We start from the raw sequence: 17,924 nt of genomic DNA, 5'->3' as shown, positions 1-17,924 counted from the left end.
ATTCAAGGATAGGGAGCAGTGAAGAGCAAGAAAGAGGATTAGGGACGGGAGGCTAAACCATACAATGAATGGTTAAGGAACTCCGTATATCTAATCTAACAAAAAGGACTGGGGGTGACATGATAGCAGTATTCCAGTATTTGAGGGGCTGCCCCAAAGAAGAGGGAGTCAAGCTATTCTCCAGAGCACCTGAGGGCAGGACAAGAAGCAACGGATGGAAACTAAACAAGGAGAGAAGCAACCTAGAACTAAGGAGGAATTTCCTGACAGTTAAAACAATTATCCAGTGGAATAACTTGCCTCTAGAAGTTGTGGGTGCTCCAATACCAGAGGCTTTGAAAAAGACTCTGGACAGCCATTTATCTGGAATGGTATTGGGTCTCCTGCTTGAGTAGGGGTTGGACTAGAAGACCTCTAAGGTCCCTTCCAACTCTGTTATTCAATTATTCCGTTAGTAACACAGCTACTAACTGAATTGGAGTTTTCCCCTTTGGTTTTCGCTTGTCACTCTGCAACTGTAATCAATACGAATCAGTTGCCATCTGAATTTTGATCATACGACCGTGGGCATGCTGCAATGGTCATTAAGTGTGAAAAGGAGTCCCAAGCCTCTTTTTTCCTTGTAAATGCCAACAGTCACTAAATAAACTGTTGTAAGGCAATGTCAACCTGTATGTTTTTTTTTCTGGATGCAATTCCACTCCTGATGACCACCTCATCTACCCCCACCCCCAAAAATAAAAAAAATAAAACCAAAAGCAAACATAGACTGGGTGAAACCAGGCTCAATAGCAGTGACTGTGAGAGGGATTTTGGAGTCTTAGTGGACAACCAGCTAAACTAAGACAACCAGTCCACTAAGACTCCAAAATCCCTCTCACAGTCACCGCTATTGAGCCTGGTTTCACCCAGTCTGTATGTTTACTTTTGGTTTTATTTATTTATTTATGGGGGTGGGGTAGATGAGGTGGTCATCAGGAGTGGAATTGGAGCCAGCAGTGTGCAGCAGCAACCAAAAGAAGCCAATGCAATCCTAAATTATATTAACAGAGGGATACAGTCAAGATCAAGAGAAGTATTAATACCACTCTATAAAGCCTTAGTAAGACCACACCTAGAGTACTGCATCCAGTTTTGGTCACCACACTATAAAAAAAGAAGTTGAGATTCTAGAAAAAGTGGCAAGAAGAGCAACCAGGATGATGAGGGGACTGGAGCCTAAAACATAGGAAGAACAGTTGCAGGAACTGGGCCTGGCTAGTCTAGTGAAGAGAAGGACCAGGGGAGACAGGAGAGCAGCCTTCCAATATTTGAGGGGCTGCCACAGAGAGGAGGGGGGCAAGCTATTTTCTAAAGCCAGACAAGGAATAATGAATGGAAACTGAACAAGGATTCAACCTGGAAATAAGGAGAAATTTTCTGACAGGGAGAACAATACACCCATGGAACAGAAGTTCCTTCAGAAGTTGTGGGAACTTCATCACTGGAGGCTTTCAATAAGAGATTGGACTGCCTTCTGTCAGAAACAGTGTAGGGTCTCCCACTTGGGCAGGGGGGTTGGACTAGATGACCTCTACAAGGTCCCTTCCAACTCTTGATTATCTGTTATCTGTTACCATCTCTTTTTGGGGCAACGGTGTGGAAGTGGCTTGCTGTTACTTTACTTCCAAAATAAAACACAAATGTTTGTTTCGTTCCCACAGGAATCAACAGAAACAAGAATGTAAAATATATACATATATATATATTGGCGAAGAACCAGACTGGAGCATGAAAAAGTTAAGGAGAGAAATGTTGATTCTCCAACATGACTCCACACTGCGTGATGTCACAGGTGAAGGGACACGAATTGCATACAAATACATGTATGTACAAAAGAAGGCGGGACTTTAGCTGCAGGCCATGCTTGACTTCTGGCACATTTTATCCTTTCCACAGATGCTTCAACACCATAGGCAGCCATTTATATAATATATAAAAATCCTGACCTCCAAGAGCGCCGATGTATGGTAGTACTAAAAGACCAAGTTATCAATTTTATTGTATGTTCATACACTAGGCAGATTTGTATACGGTATATGTAAATAATTCTGTTTATAGCTTGAAGATTGTACATTGCCATGTTGCAAATTGTTTACATACTACAGAATGTTTTTATTATTTTTTTTCAACACTTTATATTTCATTGTGTAAAATATTCCTTCCATAAAAGTTTTCTTTTTAACGCTACAGCTATAAATAAAAGGCTTTATCTGTAGTCCTCAACTTACAAACACAATCGGAATCAAAATTTCCAACAACTGACAGTTGTTAAAAGAGAATCACACCCAGTTTATTGACTTGGTTGAGCCTAATCAACTGTAAAACCAAAAATAAATGAGGCCTTTGTATATAAACCTGTTGTTTCAGTGCTTCATGAAACATAAATACGGGGATTTTCAACATGCATTGGACCAATGCAAAAGACTGTTTTAACTTACACTTTTGCCCTTATTTTCAGAAATAATCAAAGCTTTTTCTCCTTAGAAAATCTGATTTTTCCGGCTGAAAGAAGAAATAGAAAAAAATAGAAATAACAGAAGAGACCTTGAGGGTCTTTCTAGTCCAACTCTCTGCTTAAGAATAATCAGAATAAGAATAATCAGAATTTTTTTTTTTTAAAGCAAATCATTTCTCTTTACTCCTCAGTCCACCCCAAACAAAAGGGATAGTTTCATGTAAACAGTTTTGGACAATATTTTAAATTTAATTATACACGGGTTGACATTTGAAGTGTTACAACGAAACTATCGGATTTAACAAACAAAAAAAATACTTTAAAGTGGTACAGTTAAGTGTTGCTGCCAGGAGCCCTTTATAAACGTTTTATAATCTCTGGGACAATTCAGCCAGATGAGGGATAAAAAGTCTTTAAAATGCTGCTGTTAGCTACAGAGCCACTCAGCTTACAGGGTATTACAGGTCAAGAATCCTACAACCAAAGTTTTTAAAAATAAAAAATAAAAAAAAATTATTTAAGCTTTAAATCCCCCAGAGAGCATTACAGTTGGAAATTATTACTTTTTCTTTTCCCAAGAAACAAAGCAAAGACAGGAAAAGGGAGTTCCTTAAAAAGGTCAGATTCATTAAAAGGCTTCTGCTCAGAACATTAATCCTTCTAATTGTGGTTTAGTTCCAATCGTTAACTATTATCATTGATAGTACGGCCTGTATCTGGCTTGGTCGGGGTGATGCGGTCCCGGAAGGGGGGCTTGAGACGGGGGACCTTGCATTCGCGGTGGCGGCCCCCTTGGGGTGGGCCATATGCCCGGGCTCATGCCCCCCGGCTGAGTGAACGGTGGGCTGAGAGTTCCTTGGTCTTCGTTGAATTTCGGCAGAGCGTTGGGGTTGTAATGGTGCGGAGGGGGGCGTTGACATTGACCGGGGGCCGCCGTGCTGAGGGGTGGCGGCCCGGGCGGAGGGTGGTTCATGTAAGGGGAAGCTGTCCAATCATGTGTCCGGGAGGCGGGGTGATAGGGGAGGGCGGAAGTCATCGGAGGAGGTGGGGCTTGGCTGTAAACCAAGTGAGGGGTACCGGCCCCCTGGGGAGGATGCTGCATGGGGTGGCTGATGGGGGTGGGGGAGGAGGGGCGGGGCATAGTGTTGCTGGGGAGGCATGATGTGATGTGGGTGGGACACCACCGGCTGGGTCTGGTATTCGGGGTGGTGGTGCGAAGGGGCCGGGGCGGGCGGGGGCGGTTCTCGGCCACCGGAACTGGAATCGTCCTGGATGGGCACAGTGATGAGATTGCTGTGCTTCCGGGTGGAGATGCGGAAAGTGTCTTGGCTGACGGGGCGCGGGGGAGGCGGCGCCATGGACATCTCAGCGGGGGAGGCCCGGAGGTCCTCGTGGGGCTGGTTGTAATGCTCGTGGGGCACGTGCTGGAGCGGCGGTGGGGGTGGCATCAGGATGTGCTGCTTCGGCGGGAGGTGGCTCAGGTGGTGCTTATCGGGTGGCATGATGAACCGTTCTGGGATGTCGGCCGGAGGAGGAGCGATAGGAGGGTGGACGGGTTCCAGCGGAGGACGCACCACGGGCTTGCCAGCCCTCATGTGCCGGTGGTTGATGTGAGCCTGCAAGTCTCTCTGAGACAAGTATGTTCTCTTGCAGCCTTGCACGATGCTGCACATGAAGAGTGAGCCACGGACGCACTGCTCGATTCGCTGCACCGGGTCGTTACAGCTAGTTTGGAAAAAAGAGACGGGAATTTAGATGTCAGGGCGCCAACAAATCCGCCCCCATTCAAATCACAAGTCTCTAGCCATATCTCTGAGTAAAAAAAAGAAAAAAATGATTTATCAGGAGTGACCATGTCGGCATTACCTGGGTGCAACCGACACTAAGATACATGATTCATTTGCCCCTTGACCCTGGTCTTCCTCCCACCCCCTGGATGTATATTCTCCAATGGGACGCATCCATAGCCAAGTCATCAATCTCTCCAGTAATATTGTTGCGAGCCAACAACTTTGATCTAAGGCATTTAAGGAATGCACTGCCTTCCCCCACTCCCTTTCTGCTGTCAACTAAAAAAACCAAAGGAGTAAAAAATTTTAGTTGACATTAGAGGCAACACCATTACTCAAATCAAACAGGAAGGGACAGTACAGTCCTCGACTTAACTACAAGCGGGAAGCAGAATTTCCACTGCTAAGCAAGGTGGGCATTGAGGAGGGGTGCTCGATGTTACAGCCTTTTTTCCTGCATTTCCATAAATACCGGAAGTGATAAAACAGGCCCATTTTTCAGCCTGCAAAAGCTGCAGAGGCTTTCCTCAAGCCTCTGGCAGGCCAAAAAAGGCCTCAAATGAGCCCAAAATCAACTGGGAAGCGCAGTGCAGGTAAGGGGGCGTGGAAGGGGGGGAAATTGCACACACATGCACAGGGGGGCCACGCGCATTGCCTTCTGGCTGCCACGCCCACCAAGCCACGCCCACAGAACTGGCAGTAAAAAATTTTGAATCCCACCACTGGTCTAGTGAACCACAGGCTAATGATTATATTCTGATCATTTATCTGCTATGACTTGTTGTGGAGCAGGAGTCTCACAGGTATCAGCTAATCCTAAAATGGGAATTTCCTGATGTTTGTCAGCCGAACACAAAGCAAATGTGATCCCATCACAAACATACGTTCCTCTTGGCTCCAAAAGAGACCTGATTCAAACTGAAGGTTGCTGTCAGATGGAATCGAGCTGTAGCAAAGATCAGGAAAAATGACAGATTATATCATCTACCCACAAAAACATCCCTCTAGAAAACTTACCCTGGACACATCTTGTCGCCTTTCTTCTCGTGTAAGAGAGCACACTCGTAGCAGAAAACATGTTTGCAGGGTATCTATTAAAAGAGAAAAATAAACAACTCTTTTAATCTATCTATCTATCTATCTATCTATCTATCTATCTATCTATCTATCTATCTATCTATCTATCTATCTATATATATATTCTTAGTGAGCGCCTAGAAGCCAAGAGGAACATAAGGGCCACATTTCAACCGTAGGCTTTATGGTTCTGGAGATTTTGTGTCTTTTGCTTTTATATATATATAAAAGCAAAAGACACAAAATCTCCAGAACCATAAAGCCTACAAAGTTGAAATGTGGCCCTTATGTTCCTCTTGGCTTCTAGCGCTCACTAAGAAAGGATTTTTGGAAATGACCATCAGAGCTTTAGTATTTCCTATATTATTATTATTAAAACACTCTGATGCTAAAGAGTTCTACTCCCACTCCCCACTGAAAAGAAATATCTTCCAAAGGCAAAACACAAACAGAGGAGGAGTTTCAGTTTCAGAGCTTTAGTACAGAACAGTTGAGCTAAGCCACGCCCAGGCTCCTTGCTGTCTCCTTGCTCACACAGCAAATACTGCTTCAGTTTTCAAACAGCCCTCAACTCTATCACACACTGACAGTATGCTAGCCAGATGGCTGAACTGGCAAGCTGGATAGCTGTCAAACCTTTCTCTAATTCCAGCTAAAACCAAGAATCCAGGGAGTAGAAATATTCTTCAACTAATTCCAACAATTCAGAACCCTTTTAGAGTGGTCTGAACAAGCTGAGACTGAGTGAAGAACTGGGGACTGTTACCAGGAGGGCATGTCCTAAGAATTTAACTTGGTCTGTACAGCAACTAGGCTTGAGACAACCCAGCCTGGATTCTCCCTTTGGCTCAGTGGAGAAGCAGAGAATACAAATTAGTAATACCAAAACAAATGAAATGGCCTGGAAATAAAATGCCTGTGCCTGAATTATTCAAAGGACCATTATTCAAAGAATACATATTTATGTATTATTTAACTGGTTCCTTCTCTCTCTCTCTCTCTCCCTCCCTCCCCCCCCCCCTCTCTCCTTGTGTTGGACATTCAAAGGTTATACAAAACCTTTTACTTGAAATGCATTATACAATAAATGGCAAAGGCTGCCAGACATCCTTTAAAAATAATATTGGGATGATCTTTGTGTCATTTTGATCTTAATCTATCACCTGGAAGGGAGGAGAATTACAACTCTTGAGAAAAATGCATCAACCAACAATTCTATATACTCCTCTCTAGAGCAAAATATATCAAGCGCTTCATTTCAAGCTACTAGCAGCATAAATTTCAGGATGCCTCCAACTTTTGAGCATGAAAATTATGTCCTAGCGAGAAACAAGACTGCTTTACGTGTTTTAAGCTTGTGAACCTCTAAGCTTGAAATGTTCCCGGAATGCCTAAGCCAGGCAGTTACCCGAATTTCCATGTTTGACTCAAAACAAAATGTTTTGCATATCCCCAATAAAAAGCCTGAAGAACTAGAAGGGCTTTTTTCCCCAGCAACTGCAAGCTGAAATGCCGGACAGATCAGTTCCTTTCCTGTAGCTTAAACCAGGGTTTCTTAACTGTGGCACCTTTAAATATGTGAACTTCAGCTACAGTAGTCAGGGCAATGAGGCAACGTGGTTGGGACTATATCACTCACATAGCTGTTGCCAGAATTGTCTTCTTTTTTTTTGAAAGTGGGAGAAGGTTGGGATCTCAATAATGTCTTCTATATGTTAAACTCAAGATTTAGCATTTTTGCCTTTAAAGGAAAATATTTGCAGCTCAGGGTTGACATGAGGGGTCTTTGGTGCCCTCTGAGCTTGATGGCTATCTTGGACATTTCATCACCCAACTAGGTAACATCATCAGTGCTAGAAGGGAATGGGATGTTCAAATGAGAACCGCATACCCTTCTAGCACGGATGATGCTACCTAGTTTGGTCATGAAACGTCTGCAAGGAAACAACCAAATTAGAGACCACCAAGGACCCCCCATTTCTGCCTTTCTCTCCTCAAAGTGTTAAGAAATCACGCCACTGATGTTCAGTTATTGTAGTTGGTGAGAACTGCAAAGACTACCAAAAGAAGGGTATTGAAAAGCCATAGACCTCAGGTTGTCCACCCCGTTATTTAAAATAGAGATCTCCAAACTTGGCAACTTTTAAGACTTGTGGACTTCAACTCCCAGAATTCTCCAGCCAGCAAATTCTGGGAGTTGAAGTCCACAAGTCTTAAAGTTGCCAAGTTTGGGGACCCCTGATTTTAAACAAACACAAAACAAGTTTGTGTGTGTTGACTTTCATCTCAAACATCCTGTTCAAAGGGGCTCTGACACATGGAAAGAATACAGTGCCATTTTTCAGAAAGAAAACACACCATTCTACAATATGTATCAACATGTATGATGGAAGGCATCAAATCTTTTGACTTACCATGCGTCCATACATTTTAATGGGTAACCCACATTTGTCACAGAAATGGACTGGGGTGTCATCCTTCTCTCCGAGAAAATTTATCTATCAAAATAGGAATATTTTATTTTCATTAGCTGATTATCGCCCTGTGCTTACATACTTACTGAATACATCTTTAGAAAACTTGATTTTGTTAAAATTTCCAGCTTTTGCAAATTTTATTAGGTTCTTGAAATATAAAATATGACAAAAAATCTTAAAGGAATTTAAGAGAGGGGAGAGGAAAAAGTGTGGGATAAGAGGGGAAAGAAAAAAAAAGTATCTATGGAGATTCTCCATCATCCAGGTTCATGGTTGTCCCAAAGGTGTTTTTTCAAGAGGCAAGTGGACTTTCTGGTTTTTCTTTGAAGACGTTTCGCTTCTCATCCAAGAAGTTTCTTCAGCTCTGAAGAACAGCTCTGAAGAAGAGCTGAAGAAGCTTCTTGGATGAGAAGCGAAACATCTTCAAAGAAAAACCAGAAAGTCCACTTCCAACTTTTTAGCACAGAAAAATAATAAAACAACATTTCAGGCTCAACTTTTTACATAGTGATATATAGTAGCTATTTCTATAACTAGATGCTCTTAAAATTTTCAATATTGTTAGATCAGTACTGCACATTTATTAACATACAACTCCCACTGTTTCAAAAAGAGATAGCGAACTCCAGTTGAAAACAATCTGAATGTTTGTAAGCAAGCTAAACATGTATTTAATGTTGGGTCAATTCCCATACCTTGAAATCCCAGAAGAGGTGTCCAGGGAACCTACGCTGGTTACTAAACACATCGGCTCCTTTGCACTCATATCGTTCTTCTTCATTGTAGTCAAACTCTTATGGAAAACAAAATCCGAACAAAAATGTTGGGCATTAGCTCTCACCCTAATAGGTAAAATCCCAGTCTTAAAAATCCATTCAAATGTCACAATCTAACTGTAAGAATTGCACAGCTAATTCAGAAAAAAAATAGACCAAAACAACTGAAGTGTTTTCTCCATAATGAAAAATACATGCTAGATGAAACAAACAAAATGTTTAAAAGGTACAATATTTACGTAAGTTACTTACCAAGCACATCTAAGTTCTACTGAAGTAACCAAAATATCTTTACAATCCACAAGACATGTCACAATTTTTGAGCATCCCTAATGACTGCAAAATTGAAAGTTGAAAGATTTGACACGCCCTATATTTTATTATTATTAGCATCATCAGTATAACTAAAAGGCTAATGTCAGCAATATTTAAAAGATGGTATATAAGTGAAGGCAGTCCTCATTTAGCAACTACAATTAAGACTGGATGTAAAGTGAAGCAGTTGCTAAGTGAAACCACCAGTTGGGGTTATGGTCTAAACTTCTGCTTTCCTTTGCTTACAAACCTGCAAGGATTGTACCTGTGAGGACTGGCTGCAAAGATGCTTTTTCATCGCCCATCTTAGCTGTGAATGGTCACTAAACAAGTCAGTCACTAAACACAGACTACCTGCACCTATGTGAATGCTAACTAAGGTAGGAGAACCACCTGCTGAACGGAGGTGAGCTTGCCATCAGCCTGATTTAGCAGGGCTTTTTAATGACAAGAAGTAGTATACCTAAAAGACCATTCTCTTATAAAGACATCACAACACACACACACAACATATACAGGTAGTCCTCAACTTACAACAGCTCACTTAGGGGCCGTTGGAACTTACAGCGGCACAGAAAAAAGTGACTTAGGACCATTTTTCACACTTATGACCATTGCAAATCCCTATGGTCCTGTGACTTATATTCAGGTGCTTACATCTGGATGCTTGGCAACTGACTCACATTTATGACCATCCCAGGGTTGTGTGATCCCCCTTTTGCGACCTCCTGACAAGTGAAGTCAATGAGGAAGCCAGATTCACTTAACAAACAGATCACTAATTTAACACCTGCAGTGTTTCATTAGACAACGGTGGCAAGAAAGGTCATAAAATGGGGCAAAACTCATTTAAACAACTGTCTCACTTAGCAACAGAAATTTTGGGCTCAGTTGTTGAGGTCTAGTTGTTACAGAAAAAGATCCCACTGTAGCAACCCAACCCAACCCCACCTTAACCCATCGAACCCAACTTAACCCAACCCAACTCTATCCAACCCAACCCAACCCAACTTTAACCCAACAACCCCAACCCAATTCTACCCAACCCAACCTTAACCCAACTCTTACCCAACCCAACCCAACCGTACCCAACTCAACCCAACCCGTGTTATTAACTTAACTGCCATGATTCACTTAATGTCACATAAAATGTGGGCAAAACTCACATAATAACTTTTTACTGAACAACATAGATTTTGGGCTCAATTCTGCTCGTAGGTTGAGGACTGCCTGTATACACACACAGAGAGACAGAGGATTCTACTCTGTTTTTGTATTAATCTTTAGCTGAAAAAACTATCCGTCTAGTTTGGAAAAATTGCGACTGGGCATCAGAAAAAGCCTTTTTTTTTCCTCGGAACATTGCCCAAATCGGTTTACCTTCTTCCCCAGCCTTGGAAGGGACCCTGTTCATATTTCTTGTGGGACGAGGTGGGGTCGGTTTGGCTTTGATGGTCTGTTTGGAGATCAGCTTTATCGGAATCCGTCGACGCACATCCAGACCGCCCAAAGTCCCGGAACTGTTTGTTCCTTGCAAGTCATTGTCTATGTTAAAAAAAACAATAACCCCAAAATCAATGCACACACACACAAAACACAATATGCAAGTTTCCATTTCCCCAGGTCTGATGTAGCTGTCAGGATTCCGGCACTTAACCCCATTTAAATCATGAGTCTCGAGCCAAACTTCCAAAACTTCAAAAGGACTTATTGGGAGTTAACATGCCGGCACTGCCTGGGTATAGCCGACTCTGACACACATAATTCATTGTCACTCTTGACCCTGGTTTTACTCCACCTCCTGGGTGTATCATAATTCATATTCTCCAATGGGACACATCCATAGCCAAGAGTCATCAATCATGCTCTCCAGTTAGAATTTTGCGTGGCAGAAACCTTGGTCACCTAGTTACTATCTTTGAAAACATTTATGGAATGCAAGCTGCCTCACTGCTCCCCCCTCCCTTTCTGTTGGCAACTCTAAAAAGACCATAGAAATATTTTAGGAGTTGACAGTAGTTATGATGACCCAGGGTGGGATACAAAACAAACACAGTCACAGAAAACAGGCGAAACCCCTTTTATTCGTTCAGTTTGCTTCCAAGCTCCAAATATCTTTGACAGACAAAAAAACTCCCACAAAGTTACACGAAGAAGGAAAAAAGCAACACAAACCAGGCAAGATAAGGGCTGGAGGATAGCCACAGATAACACACACTGGGAAGGATGCCAAACTCAAAGAGGAACTATAAACTAGAGATAATTACACAATTTGTTTCCAGCATTTGCCACTACACAGGTCCGTCCTCTTATTCAGTTGTCACAGCTGCAGCCCATGAAAAGGATTAAGGCCCTCTCCTCCCCACTAGACCACATCTCTCCTTTATCCTCTCCTCCCTGCATGCCCTAGGATGGAGTGTGGGTGGGCCTGGGTCCTCCTCTGACTGCCCAGCTGGCCTCTGCCCTTCCCCAGCCTCCTCCACAACCTCCAGAGTCACACTTCCACTCCCTGTCGGATGTTCCTCCTCTCCCTCAGAGTCAGTCTCCACCAGGGGCATGACAGTAGTACGTCTTTGCAAGTCTTCGCAAGTCTATAGAGAAAGGGTGTCAAACTTGATTTCATGGAGGGCCACATCAGGGTTGTGTTTGACCTCAGGGGTCGTGACCAGCTTGACGTCACTCGTGTCGGGGGCACCTGTGGTGGCTCAAATGCTCTGCCAGCGAAAAAGAGGTTGCCGAGCTCAGTTTTCAGCTGTGACGGCCTCCTGCAACCCTCTGCCAGTGAAAATGCAGCTCGGGTGGGCCATGCGTGGTCCCCCGGGGCCCCGTTTTTGGTCCTTTGCTGTTTACAGAGCGGTCCTATGGGCCAGATCCAAGCACCCTATGGGCCTGATCTGGTCCATGGGCCTTGAGTTTGACACCCCTGCTATAGACTCTTTTACAACCTAATCGCCACTTACTTTTTAGACTTTAATTAACTATCCTTTAATTGTAGAAACAGGGTGTGTGTGACAGGTTTTGATAACGGTCAGCGATACAGCTAATCCTCGACTTACAACAACTTGCTTAGTGGCCGTTCCAAGTTACAACACCCTGAAAAAAAAGTGACTTAGGACCATTCTTCACACCGATGACTGTTGCAGCATTCCCCATGGTCACGTGATCAACGTTCATAGGCTTGGCAACTGACTTGTAGTTATGATGGTCACAGTGTCCTGGGGGTCACATGATCCCCTTTTGCAAACCTTCTGATCAACAAAGTCAAGGGGGAAGCCAGGTTCATTTAACAACCCAGTTACTAACTTATCAACTGTAGCGATTTACTTAACAGATAGCAGGAAAGGTCATAAAATGGGGGGAACTCACTTTAACGAAAGTTTTGGGCTCAATCGTGGTTTAAGCAGAGGACTACCTGTACTTATAACCTCACTTGCTCTGATTCATCCTCAACTATTCCAGTCTGCTCTTATGATGACCCAGGGTGTGGCACAAAGGCAACACAGTCAGATAATCAGTAGGAGTCCCTTTAGTATCTCCAACTTTGTCCTCAATGTCCAGGTTACCTTTGGGCTGGAGAAAAACTCCCCCTGGAACAGCCTTTGGCTGTAGAAAATTCAGTCCGAAAACAAGGTACACACAAACTGTAACTTAAAGTCCAAACAAATCAAATTGAAGTAATTAGCTTAACGGGGCAGGAGAAGGAATTTCAAACTTGAAACCACGGCAAAGCTCACACAGTTGGGAAGATGCCAGGAACACAGATAAACCACTATGATACAAGATAAAGTCACATTTGCTCCCAAAAGCTTGCTGCACGCAGCTTGCCTTTTTTAATACACTGCATTCCCAGCTGTAGCTAATGAAGGAAATCAGGGCCCTTTCCTCTCCCATAAGCCACACAACTCATGCTGCTCCCTTCTCTGTTCGTCCCTGCGTGCCCTAGGATGAAGAGGGGGTGGGCCTGGGTCTTTCTCCTTTCCTCTCCCTTGTTCTACCTCTCCCCTGCTCTGGCCAGCCAGACTTTGCCCTTCCCCAGTTTCCTCCACAGCCAACAGAGCCACACTCCCACTCTGTGTCAGCTATTCGTCTTCCTTCCTCCTCTGAATCAGATTCCGACAGGGGCATGACAGTTCTCCTGTTTGCCATCTCTCTTGGTTGGCAAGCACACTGCACAATTTTAGACTGTAAATTATTTGAGTTCTGTACAAAAGTCATTAATTCATTATTCCATTTGCAGTTTAGCACCAGTTTTTCCACTAGCTATTGATTTCTATACAAAATGGAACCCACAAACTAATAATTATCCTCTCCTCCCACATAAAACACACAGCCACATGAACAAACTTTTCCTTTACTTTCCAGAGCCATTCGGAAGCAGATCTGTTGCTTCACTGGCAAAAAATGAAAAATAAAATGTGAGTGTGCTTTTTTAACATGTATAAAATTATTCCTGTTCAAGATATATAATAAGAAACATATCTATTTATAACATCTATTTTGGCATCAATACAGCCCAAACTATAAAAGTTAAACCTTAAAACTTATGTTAGAAGTATATGTGGGGAAATGTATGTTGTGGATCAAAACAACCGAGAATTTAATTCATGACATGGGTCATCAGGGATTCTCACCCAAGAGGACCCTCAAATTTCTAACATTTTAAAATATGTATAATACTCTGGAAGCAGTTCATCAGCAACAGCAGCAGAGCAACAATCCCTACGGCTATATATAAACTTATAAAAGTGACAAGATAAAGAAAGCTATTTATCATATACTTTTATGCAGCAGCTTGTAAGAAGATACACAATTCTTCCTGATCAAGTTAAGATAGAAGGAGGGAATTTTAATCAGTGGTACATAGATGTCAGGAAGCTGGAACATGAAATGCAACAAATCAACAGGCAAAAGTTCTCAGTTCTTATTCGAATGATCTTACAACTGCCAAAAAACCCACAAGTTTCCATCAATACTCATTAAAAGCATACTGGATAATTTAAGCTATCCCAACCCTCTGGTAAATCAAATAACTCACCCACAAAATATTTATACGCGATCATTTCACTGGTTCAAATGGCTTCTTGCCTTATCAATTTCAAAGCCAACTTGTCAAGTTTGTATTTACATTGGTAACATGACTCATCTGTCTTGTTACCAATGTAACATGCTGTGCACAACAGTGAATTTGTGCTGTTTCAACTAAGCCATTCATGGAGTTTCTTCAAAAGAGTTTGAAATCAATCTCTCGCTGGCAAAAGAAGCTATGGCCATTTTATACTCCCCTGTTCAGTGGAGTGGAATGCTCACAATTTAATCACCTAACCGCCATTTAGATGACAGTTGGTAACGTTTATATTATTCCTCCTCACATCTAGCAATGGAAATGGGGAGAAAGCTTTATTTAATGTTTTTTATATTATAAATAGGCCAAAAGAAATTCTCTGAATATAGGTTTTTTTAATGTGCTACAGTAAAAACAGCAGCAAATGGAAAATGATTAGCCTAATAACACTACCAAAATAAACCCCAACAAATGTATTACTGTATGTTCTTGTATAATGTTCTAATTTTTAAGATATCATAGATTCTTGACTGTTTTTGCTGTAACAGATTAACAGGCCTATCCCATTGGAAACTATTAAGTCATTTACTGGAAAGAAAAGAAAAGAACTAAATTCACATCAAAGACTCCAAACTAAATAATATTAAAACTCTTAACACAGGGTTTAAAAGTTTTTTTTTCTTGGTGCCAGACATTAAAAGAAATGCTAGGAAGCGAGTTTTCTTAAGTTATTCATAAGCCTTCCAAACAAAGAATAGCAGTGAAAGATTTCTCTCTCACACAATAGTTTGCCATCCTGTATAGGGGGTTACCTGAAATTGCAGGCTTTGTTATTAGCATTTTAAAGAGATGATGTTAGCATGGCAGTCCAGATCTCTTTTCTAACTTGAGGAAAGCCTGTTTTTCTTCTGAGCCAAGGCCATTCATTCCTTTTGGCACAAGAACTTGTTTGTCCAGGAATTAAAATGATAAGAAATGAATGTCCTTCAGCACTTACCAGTCAAAAAAATACAAACCCAGCTGGGAAAGAGTGCAATGTAACCCACAAATTTGCCACTTGTGGAAAATTATCTAGAATCAATGTTTACTATTGTTCACACCTCACATGTAAACAATGCCTTATTGATCTGTTGCTTTTCTGACCTATCACGTACCAAACATATGGTTTATTTCTGGACTCTTTAAAAATATTCGGCCTCCCTAAATAAATACTTTTTTTAACTTTGCCTGAATTACTTGGTTTGTATTTATGGTAGGTTAAAAAAAGCCACCTTTGCAAAGGTAATAATTGTTTTCTCTCCCAAATTCTGAGCATAGGTCTTCAGTTCCTGGCTGGGATTTATGGAAACCATGGATCAAACTTATCTGATAAAGAACATGGTGGGGAAAAGCAGGAAGAAGGGTGGTGTGATGTCACACTTGGTCTTTTGGCACTGAGGATTATCAGATTCTGATATTCTAAAATATATACATATATATATATATATAAACGAAATACCCCTCACACATCATCATAAATCTCCAGAACAATAAAGCCTACAAACTTGAAATTTGGCACGTATGTTCCTCTTGGCTTCTAGGTGCTCACTAAGAAAGGATTTTTCGAAATGACCATCAGAGCTGTAGTATTTCCTATATTATTATTATTAACAAGCTCTGATGCTGAGGAGTTCTACTCCCCCTCCCCACCTGAAAAGAAATTTCTTCCAAAGGCAAAATATAAGCAGAGGAGAGGAGTTTCAGTTTGAGAGCACCAAGCAGCTTTAGTACAAAACAGTTGAGCTAAGCCACGCCCAGGCTCCTTGCTGTCTCGTTCTTGCTCACACAGCAAATACTGCTTCAGTTTCCATGTTTCAGTTTCCAAACAGCCCTCAACTCTCTCACACACTGACAGGATGCTAGCCAGATGAATACCGATGGATGGTGGTAGGCAGAGGCAGAATTTTGTCCCCCCTTTTCCTCCCCCAAAACAACACCCAACCACATAGTTTCCTAGTGAAGCATGGGTATCGAGCTAGTTGAGAATAAGAGCAAGCCAGGATAAAGAAGGCAAGCAAAGCAAAGGAAGACTTTCCTTCAAACTTTCCCCATAAGGGATGGATCTGCGGAGTAGGTGAGTCTCTTTCAACTACAGGTAGTCCTTGGCTTCCAACTATTCATTTAATGACCATTCAAAGTTACAACGGCACTGAAAAATTGACGGTTTTTCAAATGTCACGGCAGCATCTTCATAGTCACATGATCAAAATTCAGAAGCTTGTTGCACCGGCCTGGGGTCATGGGATCACTATTTGTAACTTTCCCAGTTTCTGACAAGCAAAGTCAATGGGGGAAGCCAGATTCATTTAACAACTCTCCTGCTTGGAAGGGGGTTGGACTAGAAGACCTCCAAAGTCCCTTCCAGTTCTATTCCGATTGATTGATAAGAGCGAATTTCACTGGAGGTTTTTAAGAAGAGACTGGGCAGCTACTTGTCTCTGGTGGTATAGGGTCTCTTGTTTGAGCAAGGGGCTGGACTAGACCTCTAAGGTCCCTTCCAGCTCTATCCTGATTGAATTTCACTGGGAATTTCTAAGAAGAGACTGGACAGCCCCTTGTCTGAAATGATGTGGGGTCTCCTGCTCGAGGAGGGGGGCTGGGCTAGAGGACCTCCAAGATCCCTCCCAGCTCTACACAGAATGAATTTCACTGGGGGTTTCTAAGAAGGGACTGGACAGCCACTTTTGTCAAAATAGTGTAGGGTCTCCTGCTTGAGCAGGGGGGCTGGACTAGACGACCTTTTAAGGTCCCTTCCCAGTTCTATTCTGATTGGTTGTGCTAATTTCCCTGGAGGCTTTTAAGAGGAGACTGGACAGCTACTTGTCCCCAGTAGTATAGGGTCTCCTGCTTGAGCAGGGGGCTGGACTAGACGACCTCTTAGGTCCCTTCCCGGTTCTATTCTGATTGATTGATTGGGCTAATTAACAGCGGAGGTTTTCGAGAAGAGACTGGACAGCCCCTTGTCTGAAATGATACAGGGTCACCTGCTCGAGCAGGGGGGCTGGGCCAGACGACCTCCAAGGTCCCTTCCCAGTTCTATTCTGATTCGACTCCCCAGTCAGCATGGGGGGATTCTGGGAGCTGTACTCCACTCCTAGTGGCCAGGTGTGGAGGAGCCCCCGAGGAAACGGGGAAGGCGTCTACTGGCCTGTCAAAAGGAGAAGGAGAAGGGAAGCAGGCCGTCTATGGAGAGACACACCTCGGGCCCATCAAGCCTGGGAGAGGGAAGGGAAGCCCAAACGAAGCCAAGCTGCGAGGGACGGGGTTGGCGCTGCCCGAGAAGCGGCCCTCAGCACGGCGACGGGCACTGCCCCAACCCCGACAACCCGCCTTCCCAAGGGAGAGGGCCCATCTTGGGCTCATTCGGAGCCAGCCCGAGGTAGGCCGCACTCCGCTCCGGGGCTTTCCCCGCCTCAGCGCGCTAGGCCTCGACGCTCGAAACCCCGCGCTATCCCCGCTCGGAAGCCGAACTCGGACGGCCGGGGGTGGGGGCGACGGAAAGCGGCCCGGGGTGGGTTCAACGGAGCTCCCCGCATCTCCTCCCCCGCTCACCATTGTGGTCCATGGTTCGGCCTAGGGCACTCTGGGACCGGAAGTCGCGCGCGCGCGCTGCGACGGGGTGGGCGTGGCCGGAAGCTGACGGGCCGCGGGGGACGGGAGAGCGGAGAGAGAGAGGAGAGTGACGCCGCGGAGGGTTAGAGGTATAAGATAGACTTTCTGATACGGTGCTTCCGAGTTCCTTGTAGAAAATATTGCGCCTGCGCACTAGAACTGGAGAGAGATTGGTCCATGGGGGAGGGGAAATTGGGAATTTTAGAAAGGGGGAAAATATTTATTTTATTGATTTATTTAGTTTGTCAAGCATGTATGAGAAAACAAGTATCAGTATGA

At 43.3% G+C, this 17,924-nt stretch overlaps 2 protein-coding genes across 2 annotated transcripts in view; one reads left to right on the top strand and one right to left on the bottom strand.

Moving 5' to 3' along the window:
* The window catches only part of SLC26A3 (solute carrier family 26 member 3), a 36,749-nt gene extending 35,022 nt beyond the window's left edge, over positions 1-1,727 (top strand). Inside the window, exon 20 of the mRNA XM_026725638.2 lies at positions 1,704-1,727. Within this exon, the coding sequence (XP_026581423.2) occupies positions 1,704-1,727 (24 nt within the window). The remainder of the gene's footprint in view (positions 1-1,703) is intronic.
* Positions 1,728-2,023: 296 nt separating this feature from the next.
* On the bottom strand, positions 2,024-17,668 carry CBLL1 (Cbl proto-oncogene like 1). Its single transcript, XM_026701272.2, is given in 9 exon segments — positions 2,024-3,478; positions 3,481-3,524; positions 3,526-3,630; positions 3,632-4,222; positions 5,305-5,378; positions 7,779-7,862; positions 8,537-8,634; positions 10,313-10,477; positions 17,586-17,668. Coding segments are annotated over 9 exon segments (1,461 nt in total). The 5' UTR covers positions 17,599-17,668; the 3' UTR covers positions 2,024-3,191.
* Between the last annotated feature and the right edge of the window lie 256 nt (positions 17,669-17,924).

Source organism: Pseudonaja textilis, chromosome 5 (assembly GCF_049901715.1).
Source record: "Pseudonaja textilis isolate UNSWEBS1 chromosome 5, rPseTex1.2, whole genome shotgun sequence".
NCBI classification, from domain to species: domain Eukaryota; kingdom Metazoa; phylum Chordata; class Lepidosauria; order Squamata; family Elapidae; genus Pseudonaja; species Pseudonaja textilis.
Note: the sequence above shows the minus strand (reverse complement) of the source record. Positions and strands in the feature narration are given on the sequence as shown.